At 40.4% G+C, this 20107-nt stretch overlaps 1 protein-coding gene across 1 annotated transcript in view; it reads left to right on the top strand.

The window, feature by feature from the left end:
• The window catches only part of SEC24D (SEC24 homolog D, COPII coat complex component), a 196443-nt gene that overhangs the window by 161490 nt on the left and 14846 nt on the right, over window positions 1-20107 (top strand). The window contains exons 16-19 of the mRNA XM_053703594.1: window positions 13028-13124; window positions 13535-13680; window positions 15244-15382; window positions 15562-15680. Of these exons, the coding sequence (XP_053559569.1) occupies window positions 13028-13124; window positions 13535-13680; window positions 15244-15382; window positions 15562-15680 (501 nt within the window). The remainder of the gene's footprint in view (window positions 1-13027; window positions 13125-13534; window positions 13681-15243; window positions 15383-15561; window positions 15681-20107) is intronic.

The raw sequence follows: 20107 nt of genomic DNA, 5'->3' as shown, positions 1-20107 counted from the left end.
CACTTACCTCACCCTCCTCAGGCATATAAATTTACTTCATATACCACAACCTAATAGCCTATGGTAGGTACTCTTGAGCCCTGTCCCCCTGCCTCAGGTGCACAGATACTATGAAAACCACTACTTCTACCAGCCTCTGTGGACTTTATTTTACAATAGTTTGATCATTTAGTTTATAATCTTTGGCTGCTGCGTCAGCTTCTGTGTCTTTGGGCCTACACCCCAAAGTGGAGTGTTATTTTGTCTTGTTGCCTACCTAACCATACTTCCTTTTTTTTTTAGGTGCCCCCTGCAGCAGAGGTCTTAGATACTAAATTGATAATATACACACCTTACAATCATTGTGCACAGTATTTAGATAGATACGTGTAACCAGAAAAGTAGTACCCTTCAAGACTCACCCTTTCCGGCCTAGCTTGTCTAGGCTGGTCACTTCCACTTCCCCTTTCCCCTTCCTTCGGGTCGTAGCCCCCTTCCCTGAGTCGAGAGGGAACATTGGTATTTTTGGTGCAGTCTGCCTGGCAACACTACATATAGGGCAGGGTGTGACATCTACCCCCCATAGCAGTACTGACCTTAACAATTCTGCTTTGATGTAATATATCTTGCAAATATGTAGGATACTCTTTGATGCCAAGACCCCAGTCAGCCTGATCAAAGCAGATCATTATAGTGCTATCTAGTATCCATTACCTTACTGAACATCCATGCAGAAGCAAAAAATGCCTCAAACCTTCAAAAGAAAACAAAAACCCCTTAACACCCCTAAACGCACAATGGTGGACCATTTTAGCAAGCCCCTCTCTAGATCCCAAGCTGGCTCAGATAAGGAACTCACAGATGCTAGTAGTTCTACCGAGACCCCTAGTGAGACTGCCCTGATCCAGTCAGTGGGGCGCTCCTTACGCGCTGAACAGGAGGTTAATAACAACCTCATGGACTCTATCACTGCACTCCTGGCTTCCCACCATGATTCCCTTACAAAAAAATTCGAGAAGAGCCATGCGGATCTGAAACGCGACATAGCCACCATAGGGGAGCGCACGGACATTATAGAGCGTAAACAAGAAGATTTGATGATTGACCACACCAACCTGCTTGGCTATTCCCAGTGCTTAGCTGAACAAATTACAGACCTAGAGGTCAAATTGGCTGATCTGGAAGACCGCACCCGGCGTAACAATATCCGGGTGAAGGGTATCCCGGAGACTGTCCCCCCCCAAGATCTGGACAAGTACCTTCGGGAGTTCTTCACCACACCACAGTCATTGGCCCTGAGGAAGGTCAGGAGATGCTGATCGATCGATCGCATAGGGCGCTGAGACCCAGATCAGTGGAGGGAGACAAGCCAAGGGATGTTATAGCTCGGCTGCACTACTACACCTTCAGAGACAAATTGCTCCGGGCCCTTGCAGGTGGTAGAAGCCTCCCAGATGAATATTCTGACATACAAGTCTATCAAGATCTCTCCCCACACACCCTTCAGTTACGGCGCCACTATCAACCCTATACTAAATTGATGAGAGATAAAGCCATAAAGTACAGGTGGGGGTTCCCTGTGAAGCTCCATATAACCAAAGATGGCCATCAGTTCACAGCGTCTTCTCCGCAACAAGCCAGAGAACTCATGCAAAGGTGGGATTTGTTGCCGCCGGATCCGCCTGATGCTCAGCACAACAAGTATCCCGGAGACTGTCCCCCCCCCCAAGATCTGGACAAGTACCTTCGGGAGTTCTTCACCACAGTCATTGGCCCTGAGGAAGGTCAGGAGATGCTGATCGATCGATCGCATAGGGCGCTGAGACCCAGATCAGTGGAGGGAGACAAGCCAAGGGATGTTATAGCTCGGCTGCACTACTACACCTTCAGAGACAAATTGCTCCGGGCCCTTGCAGGTGGTAGAAGCCTCCCAGATGAATATTCTGACATACAAGTCTATCAAGATCTCTCCCCACACACCCTTCAGTTACGGCGCCACTATCAACCCTATACTAAATTGATGAGAGATAAAGCCATAAAGTACAGGTGGGGGTTCCCTGTGAAGCTCCATATAACCAAAGATGACCATCAGTTCACAGCGTCTTCTCCGCAACAAGCCAGAGAACTCATGCAAAGGTGGGATTTGTTGCCGCCGGATCCGCCTGATGCTCAGCACAACAAGGATGCCACCAGAGGATTGAGAGCCTCGGCCCCTGAGTGGCCACCTCTCCCCCAGAGAGTAGGTGGCACTCAGAAAAAACATTCACAACAATCGGGCAAGGCCCCGTCTACATGCAGTGCTACTGCTGAGCCTCATACAACATGAGTCCCTCCTTGTCCAGCATTTCATTCCACCCACTGTGCAGGGAGCTGTTACGCTCCCTTTTGAAGGTTTAGATATCTCCTTCTGGAGCTATCCCTTTTCCCTTAATGCTAACTAAATGATCGAGCATGGATAACTTCAGTGTGTTTTTGCTATCTGGTTTCTTCATCTCCATATTTCCCTTACCATGTTAGAGTGTCATATATGTATGGTTAAGTTAAGACAACATTGCTACCATTGATTGTGGTTTGTTTATTGTTTCAATTGCATGTTCAAATATATTGGAACTTTAAAATGTTTGATTTTGCTGAGTAATGTTTTTACCACATGAGGTTCACCACACACTTTGGGTGATGGGATGTATGGGGCATAACTAGACGAAACTTGACATTAGTCCAGTACCTATTACTACCTGGCTTCGTCTTCTTCATGCTTCCCTTACCACGTTAAAGTGTCATACACGTGTTGAATTGTCAAGACAATATTATCATCGTTGATAACCGCTTGTTTACTGTTTAAATGACTTGCTCAGGTATACTGAAATTTGATAATGTTTTACTTTTACTGAGTTATGTCCTCGCTACAGGAGGTCCATCTCACACTTTAGGTAGTGAGACATATATGACACAGAAACCCGACATTAGTTTAGACTTGAAGCATGAGCCCAAAAAAAAAAAGGCTGACTGGGGTTAGGCCTCGCACGCTGGCCTCCCCCCCACCCTAATAGTTGTGATCTCTTACTACTACTAGTAAGAGCACTCATTGAGATAGTGTAATACACACATCGTTACACACCCTGACAGTCTTTGCAGCATCACATACAGATTGTAGAGAACAAGTGAAGCTCACCCCCCTTCCTTCCTTTACTCACCCCTTCCCCCACTTCCCTTTTTCCTTGTTCCATAACCAGTCATTCCCTTCCTGCCCCCCTCCCCTTTCTTTGGCCCATAGGAGACTTAGACCCTACTGTCCTCATGGCACCCATTACTGTGGCCACCCTTAATACTCAGGGATTAAATTCCCCTACTAAGCGAAGCCTCCTATCTAATTTTTTGAACTCTCACAGACAACACATTGTGTTCCTTCAGGAGACGCATTGGGACAAAAAAATCAGACCTTTCCGTAACCCAACTCACTACCCCATTTGTGAAACGGCTTCTTTCACTGAGAAAAAGAGAGGAGTAGCGATCCTGATTCACAGGGATGTCTGCTGCGCTATAGAGTATGTGGACCGTGACCCTGAGGGTAGATACTTGATCTTGATCTGCACCCTAAATGGAATACTCTATACCTTAGCCTCCATCTATACCCCAAACGTTAAACAGATACCATTCTTGAGAAAAATTTTAAGGAGACTGGGCGAAGTTAGGAGGGGTCATTTACTGATAGGGGGGGACTTGAATTTGGTTTGGGATCCCACTCTAGACAAAAAGACCTCTAAAGCTTGCCCCACTGACCGAAACCTCAATACCCAATCCAACGCGCTGCGCAAGCTCATGTACCAGCATGGCCTCTATGACATCTGGCGCTGTCTTGCCCCAACTGACAGAGATTACACCCATCACTCCAAGCCACATAACTCCTACTCTAGGATTGATTATTTGCTCTGTGATTCTTGGAAATTAGACCAATTCTGTGCCCCGCGTATAAGACCATGCCCCTTGTCTGACCACGACCTGGTTAGTGCTAGGTCCTTGATGCTGCACCCCCCCCGACAGTAGACCCTCCTGGAAACTATCAGACCAGTTCCTCTCAGAATCAGAAATCCCCCAACTTATCGAGACCATCTCAGATTTTATGAGACATAACGATACGGGTGACACGAGCCAGGAAATTCTGTGGGCCTCATTCAAAGCCTACCTTAGGGGGCATTTTATTAAAAAGAGTTCATTGCTGAAAGCTAAGAACAAAATCCCCCTCGCAAAATTATATGCTGAATTGAGGCAAATTGAAATGAGTAACAAAAACTCCCCTACGCCCACCCTAGCCGATCGGGTGGGCGCTATTAGAGATCAGATCAATAAGAGAGAGCAGCTCCGTGTCCAAGCAAATTTACTGAGACTCAAACAGCTCTATTTCTATAAAGGAAATAGAGCTGATAGGTTGCTCGCTCGTAAGCTCAGGGATCGTGCGGTCCAGGCTAGAATCCCTTCGATCTCTACAGCAACAGGCGCAGTCCACTCACCAAAGGAAATAGGTAGGGCATTTGCCGACTATTACACCTCCCTATATAACTTAAAAAATGAATCTTTGGGGGATGACGCACATAGAGTGGTGACCCAGCAGTTTCTGGCGCAGTTAGACCTTCCCTCCTTAGACGCTGATTCAATCGACGATTTAACTGACTGCCACGCTTACCCTAGAGGAAATCAAGACAGCCATCCTAGCCCTAAAACCCCACAGGGCACCGGGTCCTGACGGGTTTACGGGTCTATTCTATCAAACTTTTGTTCACCTACTATCTCCTGTTTTACTTCGTCTTTACCAGGAGGTTATGGAAACTGGAGTCTTCCTTCCCGAATTCCTGGAGGCTAGTATTCTGACCATTCCCAAAGAGGGGAAGGACCCTACGCTCTGCGAAAGCTACAGGCCTATCTCACTAATTAATGTGGACATGAAAGTCTATGCTAAGGTCCTGGCAACCAGACTCGGGAGACACCTGCCCTCACTGGTCCATTTAGACCAAGTGGGGTTTATTCAGGGTAGGCAAGGTACAGACAACACCCGCAGACTGCTAAATATCTTTATGGAAGCGGCTGATATGGGGCTGCCCCTCCTCACCTTGTCTATGGACGCGGAAAAAGCGCTTGACAGGGTGGGGTGGGAATATATGTTTTGTAGCCTGGAGCGCTTTGGGATTCCCAGGGTGTTCCGGATGGCTGTCACAGCCCTTTACACCTCCCCAACAGCAGTGGTCAAGGGCCTGGGCATTTGTTCCCCTAAAATTACCATCAGTAATGGGACCAGACAGGGGTGTCCCCTGTCCCCACTCCTATTCGCGTTGGTGATGGAGCCGCTAGCGGAGGCAATCAGAGAAAACACCAGAGTTCAAGGCCTTCAGATTTATGATACCCTCCAGAAGTTGGCGCTTTTCGCGGACGATCTCACTCTTTTCCTAACGAATCCGTTAGAGTCGCTGCCCCCCCTCCTGGAAATTATCGAAACCTTTGTCAGGATATCGAATTACAAGATTGTCACAAAAACAGGCCTACATGATACACGTCGGGCAGGCAGAGCAGAGACGTCTTAGACGGTCTTATTCGTTCAAGTGGTCTGTAGTCGGGATCAGACACTTGGGGGTCTTCCTGTCTCATGCAAAAGACTCAGTGATACAGGAAAATTACGCTACTCTGCTAAAGGGAGTTGAGACCAGGTTGAAATCTAAGAAATATGAGGAAATATCATGGATGGGCAGAATTGCTGCACTAAAAAAGATGATCCTCCCCAAGTTAACCTACATTATGCGGTGCATCCCCATCCCAATACCGGAACAGATCTTGCACGGTTTCCAAACATTATTCAATTCCTATGTTTGGGACAATAGGCGGCTGAGAGTGGCGGCAGCTACGCTTCAGGCACCAGTGGCCAGAGGTGGACTGGGCCTACCCAACGTTCAACTGTATTATCAGGTGGCCATGATCTCACACGTTTCCGCGTGGGGACCAGCCCTACCTCCCACCAGATGGAGAGAGCTAGAACAGGTTTCCCTACCAGCATACACTGATCTCTCAGACCTGCTCTGGGTCCCCCAGCACTTAGCTTCGCGAATACCTATCTCCAACAGACTCATCAAAAGTTGTCAAACAGCCTGGTTCCAACTGAGGCACAACCAATTGATAGCCCTGCATCCTTCCCCCATTCATCCGGTCTCGTCACTCCTACAGGGGCTGCCTAATATCAGACATACCCCCTGGAGGACTCTTGAGATTCTTTCCTTGAGTGACTTCTACCTAAATGAGAATCTTCTCTCAAGCCAGGATATGATAGCAAGGTTTGATATCCCTCGTGACTTGGAATTTGATCTTACGAGACTTAGATCCCTTATGAAAGCCTGGGGATTCCTGACCGACAAAATCAGGGCCCCTACAATCTGGGAGATCAGATGGAAAGCAAGCCTACAACTATATAAGCCCCTTACCGCTCACTACAAATCTCTTTTAGGGCCGCCCACCCTTATAAAGACTAGACATATGACCTCCTGGGAAGCTGAGTTAAAATTGACCTACACGTCCCTAGACTGGTCCAGGGCAATACAGTTGACTAAATCTGCACTTCATTGTGTCACAATGTATGAACTATACTTCAAGATCATTACTAGATGGCACTTAGTACCAACCAAGCTTCGGACTTTGTACCCTGGACACTCACCTCTATGTTGGAGGGAGTGTGGCGAGATTGGCACTCCGCTCCATGTGTGGTGGTCATGTGACAGGCTACGACCACTTTGGTCTAGGACCTCTGCGACTTGTGCCGCCCTAGAACTTCCGACGCCTGATGCCCCGGGCCTAGCCCTCCTGCATATTGGAGTAAAGAAGATACCGAAACACAAGAGATATCTGTTGGTCTACCTGTTGACATCTGTCAAGATGTTAATAGCCAGGAACTGGAAGAAACAGCAGCCCCCAAGATGGCAGGCTGCGGTTGACTACCTGCACTACATTAAATCTATGGAAGACTATGTCTTTCGGATGAAAAACCAACCTTATATCTTCAGCCACATCTGGGAACCCTGGGAGACTCACCTTAAATTGACCCCATAACTGTCCTTCTCCCTGAACGCTGACGACCAACCTTGTCTGTGATCTTTGCCGGCCATGGAGGAAGCGCCTCGCTGTGTTTTAATTGAGGCACTTGCCCATAAGACATCTCCTCCCCCCCATCTGAAAGCCTTCCCTCCCCCCTCCCATACCCCCCCTCCCCATGGGGGTATAGACGAATGTACCCAGCACCCTCATTTCCATACATAAATACTAAGTATACCCATTATCTTCCCTACATGACTGTCAGGCCTACTAAGTATGGCATTTGTTGCTATACGTTACTTAAAAAAAAAAAAAAAAACTTAAAAACTTATATGTCCCGTCAGAATAAGCAGAGCATAACAACTGAGACGGGCAGGTACACATTAGAGAATGCTTAAATACTCCTTGTGACCTCTGTACCGGGTACATTGATCCTCATTGAAAGCCATTCCTTTTGTGTTTTATTGCCTGTACTTCCGCCTCTATCTATGTCAAAAGTTAATTTTGTTATTGTATGGTTTCTGCAATCTATTTATCAATAAAAATCTATTTAAAAAAATAAATAAATCACATATTATAGCTTAGATGTATGAAATAAAACTTACTGACCTCTAAAAAAAAAAAAATAAATACAAACTTTCCTGTAAAATAAAAATAAACCCTAAACTAGATACAATGTAACTATTAGTTATATTGTAGCTAGCTTTGGGTTTATTTTACAGGTAAGTATTTCGTTTTAAATAGGAATTATTTAGTTATTAATAGTAGGTTTGATTTTCGATTTAATTTAATTATATTTAAGTTAGGGGGTGTTAGGGTTAAACTTAGATTTAGGGGTTAATAAATTTAGTATAGTGGCGGCAACATTGGGGCGGCAGATTAGGGGTTAATAAAAATAATGTAGGTGTTGGCGATGTCGGGGGCGGCAGATTAGGGGTTAATAAGTGTAAGATTAGGGGTGTTTAGACTCGGGGTTCATGTTAGGGTGTTAGGTGTAAACATAAATTTAGTTTCCCCATAGGAGTCAAGGGGGCTGCATCACGGAGCTTTACGCTGCTTTATTGCAGGTGTTAGGCTTTGTTTCAGCCGGCTCTCCCCATTGATGTCTATGGGGAAATCGCGCACGAGCACGTACAACCAGCTCACCGCTGACTTAAGCAGCGCTGGTATTAAAGTGCGTTATGGAGCTCAATTTTGCTCTACGCTCACTTCTTGCCTTTTAACGCCGGGTTTATAACAACCTGTAATACCAGCACTGTAGGTAAGTGAGCGGTGACAATAACGTGCAAGTTAGTACCGCACCACTCTTACCACAAAACTCGTAATCTGGCCGTATATTTCTATTAAAAGAGACAGGCTTTGTTTATGAGGATAAGACATAAGATAAGTTTTAAAACAACATTTTAATTTGCTTTGGAAATTATGTCTCTCAATCCAGATAGGTGAATCCAGATAGGCTTTGTTTATGAGGATAAGACATAAGATAAGTTTTAAAACAACATTTGAATTTGCTTTGGAAATTATGTCTCTCAATCCAGATAGGTGAATGTCTAAATATTTTAGTGGATGCGTTTAAATTAGGAAAGGGCTGGTGGATGTAAAGATATGAGATTACCTTTTGCGGCATATCGGTTTGGATATACTGTATGTGTCATAAACCTCAACACAGCTTTAAAAGCCCCTGGAATGTGTGTTTAGGATTAGTTAAACTGTGTAATAAGTACAGGGGTGTATTTTGGCCTAGGCTAACTAAGCCTGTGCCTAGTGTGGCAAGATTTTAGGGGAGCAGCAAACAAGTTGTTTTAATGATACCTTGACACTTTCATGATCTCCAAGGAAAAATGGTATATAACTGGTCTTATGAATAAAATAATTGTACATGTTTAATGTGTGTCTAGCAGAACTGAAAGAGAGAATAGAAGTGGGGAGTTAGAGGGGGCAGCAGATTTTTCAGTGCCAAGGGCAGCACAAAACCTAAATATATGTCAGCATCAGCATGAAGTATCATTTGTGGGATTCTATGTTAATTCCTGCAGTGTGGAACAGATTTTGCACGTCTATGGGGGGTAGTGCCGCCCCCTCATACCACATTGTCAGGTACTGCAGATTTATTGATGACCTGCTCATTGTATGGTCCTTTGACTCCCACAATGCTGGTGAATTTGTTAACACACTTAATGACAACAATGTTGGTCTACAATTTACCTTTGAATGGCAGAAGGATAAGATTAACTTTTTGGACGTGTCCCTTTTGGGAGACGTTAACAGTGTAAAAATCATCTCCACCCTTTATAGGAAGCCCATTTTGGGCAACAGCCTGTTACATGTCCACAGCTGCCACCCCAAACATGTTTTTAAAGGCATAGCTAGTGGACAATTGTTATGAGTCAAACTGAACTGTACATTAGATGGGGCCTTCAAAACAGAGAGTAATAATTTAAAAGAAAGGATTACCAACAGGGGATACCCAAAACGGGTTATAGATAAGGTCTTTTTTGAGACTCAGGGCATTGACAGAGAGACTTTATTACAGGGCAATGGTGAACGAAGTATGAGAGCTAAGCCCCATATCAACAAAAACCTAAATGTATCACTTATTATTCTACCTAGTATGAAGAAGTGTGTCAGGTAGTAAAAAGAAATTTACCAATCCTTATGGGTGACAAAGGATTAAGGAAAGATGTAGAGAAATGCTGCATGTGTATACTTAAGAGGAATGTTACACTTGGTAACGTCCTTGCACCCAGCCAATTCCTGGATGCGCTTTAATGGTACATACAAATGTGGTAGAAAGACTTGCACATCTTGTGATTGTGTTAATTTATCGACCTCCTTTAAATCACATACAACAGGAGAGGAATTTCCAACCAAGGGATGTAGAGTGTTAACACCTTCAAGTGGCAAGCAATAGAGCAGACCAAAAGACCACCAAGGGGGGGGGTGATACATTTCCAATCCTATGTGGACAAGAAACTTACTGGATCTTTAAATTACAGAGTTTGCTACAGCAGGGCTTCAACTCTGAATTCGACATAATCAATTTTTGGCAGAGATAGTTGCCCGTCTCTCTTAAAGGGACACTCAAGTCAAAATTAAACTTCATGATTCAGATACAGCATGCAATTTTAAACAACTTTCTAATTTACTTCCATTAACAAAATATGCACAGTCTTTTTATATTTACACTTTTTGAGTCACCAACTCCTACTGAGCATGTGCAAGAATTCACAGCATATTATTATTATTATTATTATCAGGTATTTGTAGAGCGCCAACAGATTCTGCAGCGCTGTAAACATAGTCGTGTACAGGATAGCTTTTGTAGGGGTCAAGTGGGTAGAGGGCCCTGCCGAGAGTTTCACTGTTGTAGTCGGCTCTTATGAAGCGATCTGTAAACAGCTGGGCCCATAGGCTTACATTCTAAGGGGTTCAAGGGGAAAGCAATGGCGTTAGGGAAGGTTAGTGTTGGTTGTATGCATCCCTGAATAGTAGAGTTTTTAGGAAGTGCTTGAAGTTGTAAAAACTAGGGGAGAGTCTTATGGAGCGAGGCAGGGAATTCCACAAGATGGGGGCCAGTCTGGAGAAGTCCTGTAAACGTGAATGTGAGGAAGTAACAAGAGAGGAGGAGAGGAGGAGATCCTGAGCTGATCGAAGGGGACGGGAGGGAGAGTATCTAGAGACAAGTTCTGAGATGTAGGGGGGAGCAGTGCAGTTGAGAGCTTTATATGTCAGGGTGAGGATTTTATGTTTAATCCTAGAGGCAAGAGGAAGCCAGTGAAGGGATTGGCAGAGAGGTGCAGCAGATGAAGAGCGACGAGTAAGGAAGATGAGCCTGGCAGAGGCATTCATAATGGATTGTAAAGGAGCTATGCGGCAGCTAGGTAGACCAGAGAGGACGGAATTGCAGTAGTCGAGGCGGGAAAGGATGAGAGAGTGGATTAAAATCTTGGTTGTATCTTGTGTAAGGAAATGTCTAATTTTAGCGATGTTTTTAAGGTGGAAGCAGCAGGCTTTAGCCAAGGACTGAATGTGAGGAGTGAAGGAAAGATCTGAGTCAAGTGTGACCCCAAGACATCGGGCGTGCGGGGTAGGGGTAATGATGGAATTATAAACAGTTATAGAAATTTTGGGGGTGGAGACATTGGAAGAAGGGGGAAAAATAAGGAGTTCAGTTTTGGAGAGATTTAGCTTAAGGTAGTGAGAGGACATCCAAGATGAGATGTGAGAAAGACAGTTAGTGACACAGGTTAGTAAGGAAGGAGGTAGGTCTGGTGCAGAGAGGTAGATTTGGGTGCCATCGGCATACAAATGGTATTGAAACCCATGGGACTTTATTAAGGAACCTACTGACGACGTGCAGATTGAAAAGAGAAGGGGACCAAGTACAGAGCCTTGAGGTACCCCAACAGAAAGTGGTAACGGTGCAGAGGATGCTCCGGAGAAGGCTACACTAAATGTACGGTTAGTCAGATAGGAAGAGAACCACATATACGTATATGCATTTGTGATTGGCTGATGGCTGTCACATGATACACGGGGAGTGGAAATAGACATAACTTTGCAATGTATTTAACAAAAATATACTACTCATTTGAAGTTCAGACTAAGTGCTATTGCATTGTCTTCTTATCATGCATTTGTTGATTATGCAAATCTACAGTGTTGACTGGTCCTTTAAGTACAATTTTCCTTACTCTTTATTTACTTGTTCGGTTCCCTAGCCCTCTCTTGACATTTGAGCTAATCTGCTTTATCCAGGGATTACCTGTAACTAATAGATTTGGCATTTCTGACTTAATGCATTATATTACTATTTGAATACTATGTAAGATTCATTTGCATACTATCTTAATGTACGCTTCGAGTATGCTATAAGATGAATGTATATATTCTCTAGTTTGCAGTAATGTATCATTATTTAGCAGTTAATATAGCTATTTAATAGGCGGAGAGTCCAAAGTGGCCTGTATTCTTTTTATTATTTGTACTAATTATAAACTGACACATGGGGGGTCAAAGGTGGTTCATATCATACCATATCAATAGCAACAGCATACATATGCTTAACGCTCTAGTTTGATTAGTTGTTACATGTATAAATTTTATTTTTATATTTACAATCATTTGCTTCAAGTGGACCATTTATTGAACATATGATTATCAATATGGTGTTATGCATATCTGACACTGAGTGTGTAGCATTTATATGGTTAATTTTCTCCTCCTTATACATACATATGCCTATGCATTCTTGCCATTCAACAATTTAACAGCTGTTTAAATATCACATGAAAGAGTACATATGTTTTTTTACTAAATGGTTAAATCATGTACTCCTATTGAGAGTTGCATGAATTAATATGCATGTGGTTTATTGATGCTTATAAACGGTTAGTTATTGGGCATTTATATGTATTTATTTTACCTTTATTATCACATTACTTCAATAACTGTCCATTATCCAATAGCTGTGGAAATCTTTCTTTTATGCTATTGAATATATGAGCACTTTGTAACATTTTTGTATGTGCACCTGTCTTTGTTTAATTGTGCATAGTTTTAAATGAACATATGGGGTTAAATCCAGGCCTATTTTTTTAACCTATCAGGAGGTGATGCATTTTGCTTAAATAGTTGCTTCACATGACACTACTAAGTCTATGATTACGGTTATGTAGACCAAAACCGGTATTGCCATGGAGGATACCTACATGTCGCCTGTATGTTTTTAATACTGGAATAAATCTTTTATCATTTTCAAAAGCTTTGTTTTGGAATGTTTTTCAGATTTTGCATATTGTTTGAGGTTTGTTTTCTGAAAGATATTGCTAAACTTAATAAGCCTTGAACATGTGCTATCTAGTAAACAATATATATGAATTATATGTTTTTACTTTATTTTTTATCTCAAAACTTTTAAAGATGAGTGAGGGTTTAGTGCCATCTGCTGGCAACTAACCTAAATTTCTTCTGTTATATTTAGGTGCATACTGACGGAAAGCATTTTATCAGTGATCTTAGGAAAGATGTTGAGAAAGCAATTGGATTTGATGCGATCATGAGGGTTCGAACAAGTACAGGTTAGTCCAGAAACAGATCATTTATAATTAAAATCCCAATTATGCTTACTTCACTAGAACCAGATTACATAATCAAGGGTTCAATCAAAATCCTTTAGAAAATGATATACCTACAAAAATCATTAGATAAAACGATTCTATAGGATTGTGATTGACTCCTAAGACGTGTGTTGTAATCGAAGACTGGCGAAGAATATTAACTAAGCCACGACTGGATCTTGTCTTCTACTCTATACATAAAGCCATAACATATCCAGATTAAGATATATAATGAAAATGCACATGATAATATAAAATGTTAAGTTTTAGATTTAATGGTTCATTATTTATATTTTTAATCTTTATCACTCACATCAGTTTATAGATTTGTTTGTGTCAGTGAGTATGTTTCTCATTCGGCTTAATCCTAGGTTTTAGGGCCACTGATTTCTTTGGTGCAGTCTACATGAACAACACAACAGATATAGAAATGGCTGCTGTGGACTGTGATAAAGCAGTGACTGTGGAGTTTAAGCACGATGACAAACTTAGTGAAGATTCGGGAGCATTTATACAGGTAAAATTAGGATCAGATAGAAATGGTTTTAATTTGTAAAATATTAGGGAACGTTTAGCATAAACATACAGTTACCAATTAACAATGTGATGAGTTTTTTATGAAGAGGCAAATTTCAAACTCTTTAGCTGAGTTATGAAATGTTCTTGTTTGTTTGCATATGTTATAAAAATATTAATGTCAGCAACTATTTTTTAACTCCACAAAGATATATCTAAGCACAGATTAAAAACTAATGACTCTTATTTTTCTGCCCACTTATTATTTGTTTACCTTATTCAGACATCATGCCTATCCAAGGTATCTGTGAACTTAGGGGTTGATCACTATCGATCTGCAATCTGCTCCCCAAATGTTTTTTTTTTGTTTCCCAGACGAATTGGTTTGTGAGTTTTCCCAGTGATCACAAAACAAAATGTATCCATTTAAAGCCTGTAGCTGCGAATGCATTTTAAGCAGAAAAGTACCCGAAATATCCAAATGGTCTATTTTACCTGCTGGAGTATATTCCATTGTTTGCAAACAGTTACTTTGCCTTTATTTGTAATTCGACATAGCTACTTTTGCCAGTTGTATCCGCACCTACACTGAAAATATTTCTAAAAAATATTTTCTCTTTAGAAAAGCTATGTAAATAGGAGACAATAGCACTGATTAATCTCTGAGTGGAGAGTATGAGGTAGAGAGAGTCATTGTACGTGAAATAGCTGCTTGTGTTTATCCATCGCAACAGCCATAATTAGCATTTCAGTGCTTGCAAGTTCAGCCCTTTGTTATGGGAATGTCCTAGCTGATGGGTTTAATGAGAATTTTTTTTTATTTAAAATACAGAAATTAACATAAAGGAACACTTTCACATACATTTAAAACCCTGCAGCATGTATAACCAGTCATTTGGAACACAATACATTTATTAGTACAGTATCCCTTTAAATACATTTCCATCAGGGTTATATTGGAGTGCTCACTGCAGAAGGTTAGCGATTTGTTTGGACTGATCTTTTAGATGGTGCCAGATTAAAGGAAGTTTCTTCACTGTAGATTTATTATTCTTTATACTGTCCAAAAGTAGAATTGGATTTGATAGGATGAATTGGCATATGTAGACATGGGGGAGATCTATCAAGCAGCTGATTCTGCTTGTTCTGCCTGATGTTTCCAGCTCGCCGGAAACATAAGTTAAGAAGCAGCGGTCATAAGAACGCTGTTCCTTAATTCATGAGGTGGCGGACTGCAATTATCCCGATCAGATACAATCGGATGATTGACACCCCCAGCTATCGGCTGATTGGCAGGGGGCGGAACCAGAAATGCTTGTGCAATGATAAATGCCAACAGCGTATGCTGTCAGCATATAGCGATGTCGGGCAGACAGCTACAGCAAATCATTTCCGCCCGCCATTTGATAATTCGGCCCCATAGTGTCTGATTATTCACTGGTAATAATGTAAAATGATATAGAATTGTTGTTTTCAAGCTATTTACAAGTTTGTTAAATGTTTTCCTATATACTACTAGAAGTAGGAATAGACTTAATATTTGCTGCTTTCTGTTTTATTTCAGTGTGCCCTGTTATACACAACCATTGGTGGACAGAGACGACTCCTAATTCATAACATCAGTCTAAACTGTAGTTCCCAGTTGGCAGATATATATAAGAGCTGTGAAACAGATGCCCTTATTAACTTCTTTGCTAAATCAGGTAAAACTCCTATAATTCCTACAATATGGCATCTGTGCAGGAGCATTGTTATCAGACATCTTTGTGTATTTAGCCATTTGCAAATATATAATCAAATCTATTTTACCTGCGCTGCGGAATCTGTTGGCGCTCTACAAATACCTGATAATAAAAAAATAATAATAATTGTTTTGTTTTAGCTTACAGAGCTATTCTTCATCATCCCTTGAAGACTGTGCGTGACATATTAATTAACCAGACTGCACACATTTTGGCATGCTACCGAAAACATTGTGCCAGCCCCTCAGCTGTCAGCCAGGTGGGCAAGTGAAATTGATATTTCAAGACTGTTATCCTTATTTACGTTCTACTTCTGATTAATTCATTAAGGCTACAGAATTGTCATACTTTATTTTCCGAACCAAAGAGAGCAAGTGTTTGAGATGTTCCTGATCATTTTATAAATCATCTGTTTATAAAGAGATTCTATTCTGTTCTTTCTTTCTCTTTTTAACAAACTGTCACTTACTATTTTATATAGTTAGTAGATCATTTATAAATTAAAGAAAATAAATATATTCTCTCATGCCCATATCAGTACAGTCATACGGATATACAAGCAGAAACTAAACTTGTAAATAAAGCTTTAAAGGGACAGTCTAGGCCAAAATAAACTTTCATGATTCAGATAGAGCATGTAATTTTAAACAATTTTCCAATTTACTTTTATCACCAATTTTGCTTTGTTCTCTTGGTATTCTTAGTTGAAAGCTTAACCTAGGAGGTTCATATGCTAATTTCTTAGACCTTGAAGCCCACCTCTTTCAGATTGCATTTTAACAGTTTTTCACCACTAGAGGGTGTTAGTTCACGTATTTCATATAGATAATACTGTGCTCGTGCATGTGAAGTTATCTGGGAGCAGACACTGATTGGCTAGACTGCAAGTCTGTCAAAGGAACTGAAAAAAGGGGCAGTTTGCAGAGGCTTAGATACAAGATAATCACAGAGGTTAAAAGTATAATATTATAACTGTTAGTTATGCAAAACTGGGAAATGGGTAATAAAGGGATTATCTATCTTTTAAAACAATAAAAATTCTGGTGTAGACTGTCCCTTTAAGTAGTGGTTTATCAACAAATAGCTTTCTATGTAGTTATAGAGCCGTTGGCCGTAAAGCCCCTTTAAATTAATAAATAGAGCTTATTTACTTCAATGGTAAAATCTCTCCACACTTGTCTAGGGTCTATAGAGTAAATGATAAACTGGGAAAAATTATTCTCATTAATAAAAGTGGTTATATCCTCCTCTGTTCCTTTGAATTCAGCTACAAATATGATTGCCTTTGCTTGTTGGATGCCTCAAATATAGATTTGTATATCTGGACCATTGCTGAGTTAGGTAAAAAATGAGCTTTAAAATGAATGGTGCTAAGCAGGAGTGTTTTTCAATACAAAATAATGGATAATGATGTTTAAGTGGAACTTGGCAAGTACTCCAGGCCAACTGCATGGATTAATTTCCCTTAAGGACTTCCATTCAAATAGTACTTAGTGCAACAGGAAACCTTATTTTCAGTTTTTACACAATAAGATCTAGTTTATGCTTTTATGCACAAGTGCCTTACATGCTCATATCACAAAATTAACAATGCATTGGCTGTAGAGTTTTATACATGCAAAGTAACATTTTAAATTAAAAAAAGGAAAAGGAAATGACTGGAAAAAATGCACTCATCACCACATCTAACTCTTTAATAATATACAATAAATACTGATGGAACACTGTCTCTGAATTTTGGAAAATTATAATTCTTTGGCTCTATCTACATCTGATTTCTAGAATCAACAGCAATTATTTTAAGTACTATTGAAAATAAATAAACGTGATGTGGCAGGTTAATAATATTTAAATAAAATGCAAAATTGCAAAACTTAAAAAAACAAAACAAAACAACAATCTGTACATTTTAGGCATGTGGTTGCCCCATTTTTATTAGTGAATTTAAGCCTCTATTTATACTATATTAATATCTAGTGCAGCCCAGTGCCTTTGTGACTTAAATAAGTAATAATTGTTGAAGGAGCAGCAAATTACGACTAGAAGCTACCTATAAATATCAGGTCACAAGAGTCATATACATGCAGACACCAATCAGCAACTAGCTTCTGGTAACACACTGCTACTCCTGAGCCTACCTAGGTATGCTTGTCAATAAAGGATACTAAGAGAGTGAAGACAAATTAGATAATATAAATAAACTGGAAAGTAGTTTAAAATTACATGCTCTGTCTGAGTCATGAAAGTTTAATTTTGACTTTACCGACCATTTAAAGGGACATTAAACACTTTGAGATGGTAATATAAAATGATAAATCATATATATAAGATATCAATGCAATATACTTTCATTATTTATTTTGTCCCCTTTTCCTGTAATTCCCTTTTGAAATTGTGAGCTTTTCAGTTCCTGTTAGAAATGGAAGTGCAGAACAGTTATATTCCACGCAGCCATTGGCTGCACACTCTAGTGAACTATTTATAACTGTCCCTAATTGGCCACAGCAGAGAAGGTAACCTAAGTTACAACATGGCAGCTCCCATTGTTTTATAGACACTAAAACTTAACGCTTATTTTGTCAATATTTACAAACCTAATGAAACTTTAAAAAATACATCTACATGTTATTATCAGACTAATCTTTTCTTTGAATGCATCTTTCTATTGACCACTATGTGTTTAATTCTTGCAAAAGGGTTTGCTTAAAGGGACATTAACCCCTTTGCTACCGGGAATTTAAAAGAAAAACTTGCCCAAAATATCAAATTATATATATATATATATATATATATATATATATATATATATATATATATATATATATATATATATATATTAGTAGACAACCCAAGGTGTGATTTAGGCCCATTTTGGTATGTTTTATGCCATTGTTTTGCCGCAAAATGCGGTCATATTAAAAAAAAATGTTAATTTTTCACAAACTTTGGGTTTCTCACTGAAATTATTTACACATACTGCAGTCATAAGACAAATGGTTGTAAAAGGTTCTCTGGCATCCCTTTTGTTCAGAAATAGCAGACATGCATGGGTGTGCAATTCGTTTTTAGCAATTAGAAGGCCACTAATAGCAACTGTGCACCAAACCTCTGAAATTTTCGGCAGTGAAGGGTTTAATTAGTTAGCTGATATGAGTAATAATATTTGAAAGCAGGAATTACCCTCCCACCTGACACTTCCCACCTCTCTGATCCCTCCCAAACAGCTCCCCCCCCCCAAACACACACGCATCCACCATCTTACGTACCGGCAGACAGTCTGCCAGCATGAAGTTTTATTTTATTTTTAAAATAAATAAAGTTTATATATTTAATGTTTTATTGCAGTGTAGGATCTCCCCTTACCCTCCCACCTCCCTGATCCCTCCAAAACAACTCTATAACCCTCCCCCCCTTCCAATTGTGTCTGCCAGTACCTAGTTTATTGTTTTATTCTAAGATTTATTTATAATTTCTTATTGTTCCCTGTAGTGTAGTGGTCAACCCTCCCCGAGATCGCTACTGTAGCCCCCCCACCCTGATTCCCCATTTTTTTCTGCAGTGTAGTGTCCCTTCCCTCCTACCTTCAAAATCTTTTTTGTAGTGTAGGGCCACTCCTTCCCTCTTCCTCCCCTCTCTGCCTCTGTGCTGCGCACCTGCCGCCCTCCTTCCCTCCCACACCTTTCACCAGCATTAAAGGAGATTGTTACAGACAGTGACACAGACCGTGTCACAGTCTGTAACAATATGGCCATCTGCACTCATATGGTAACGGAGCACTGATCATACTCTGTTACCATATGAAGGCAGATGTCTGCAGCCCAGGAAGAGCAAGGGGTTAAACCCTAAGGGGCAGATTACAAGTGGAGCGCTAAATATTGCTTTCATGAAAGCGATATTTGTGCTCCACTGTGAAATATCAGCGCACGTTAATGTGCACAGTGGGCACGTGTCTTCAGTGCTATATAGCAGCAGTTTTGCAACAATGTTATACATTAGCAATAGCACTAGATGGCAGTACTCTATCTGAATGAGGAAAGAAAAAATGTGTGTTTCATGTCCCTTTAACCCTCCCTCCATTTTTAAGTTCAGGAACTTGGTTACAACTCATGGTTTTGCATTTGCAACCCTCACATGTGATAAACATGCACATTTAATTTAAAATAAGTACTAAACTAATTAATTTGTATATATGGCTGACTCCTATGTTTATTTAATAATCTTTCTTGGTTTCAAACAATACATGTACAGTATATAACACAAACATCAAGTGCCCCCTGTATATGAACAATATTTAACAACACAAAAGAGCTCAGTTGTTGCAAGGTTAAAAAAAATACCAGCAGCTTAAAGTGTGGAGTGACTTTGCTATAGTAAGTGATTAAATACATATTACTTAGAATACAAATATTTTAAAGGGGTAATAATGTTACTTATTTAGCGCTGCAGAATCTGTTGTGCTCTACAAATAACCGCTAATAATAATAATAATTTTTATATGCATAGTATTTATAGGCATATAAGTACCCCACTGTAAAGGATTTGCATACAAAATAAATATTTCAAAAGTATTTAAAACTAGTTTACAAAGTTAAATCGCAAGAAAAGCAAGAAACATAAATAATGAAATACAATACAGAAAGCTTGTTTCTCTGTGTAAGATTCAGCATTCTGTGCATTATTATACAT

Source organism: Bombina bombina, chromosome 2 (assembly GCF_027579735.1).
Source record: "Bombina bombina isolate aBomBom1 chromosome 2, aBomBom1.pri, whole genome shotgun sequence".
NCBI lineage: Eukaryota > Metazoa > Chordata > Amphibia > Anura > Bombinatoridae > Bombina > Bombina bombina.
This window is presented reverse-complemented; position numbering and strand designations above follow the sequence as displayed.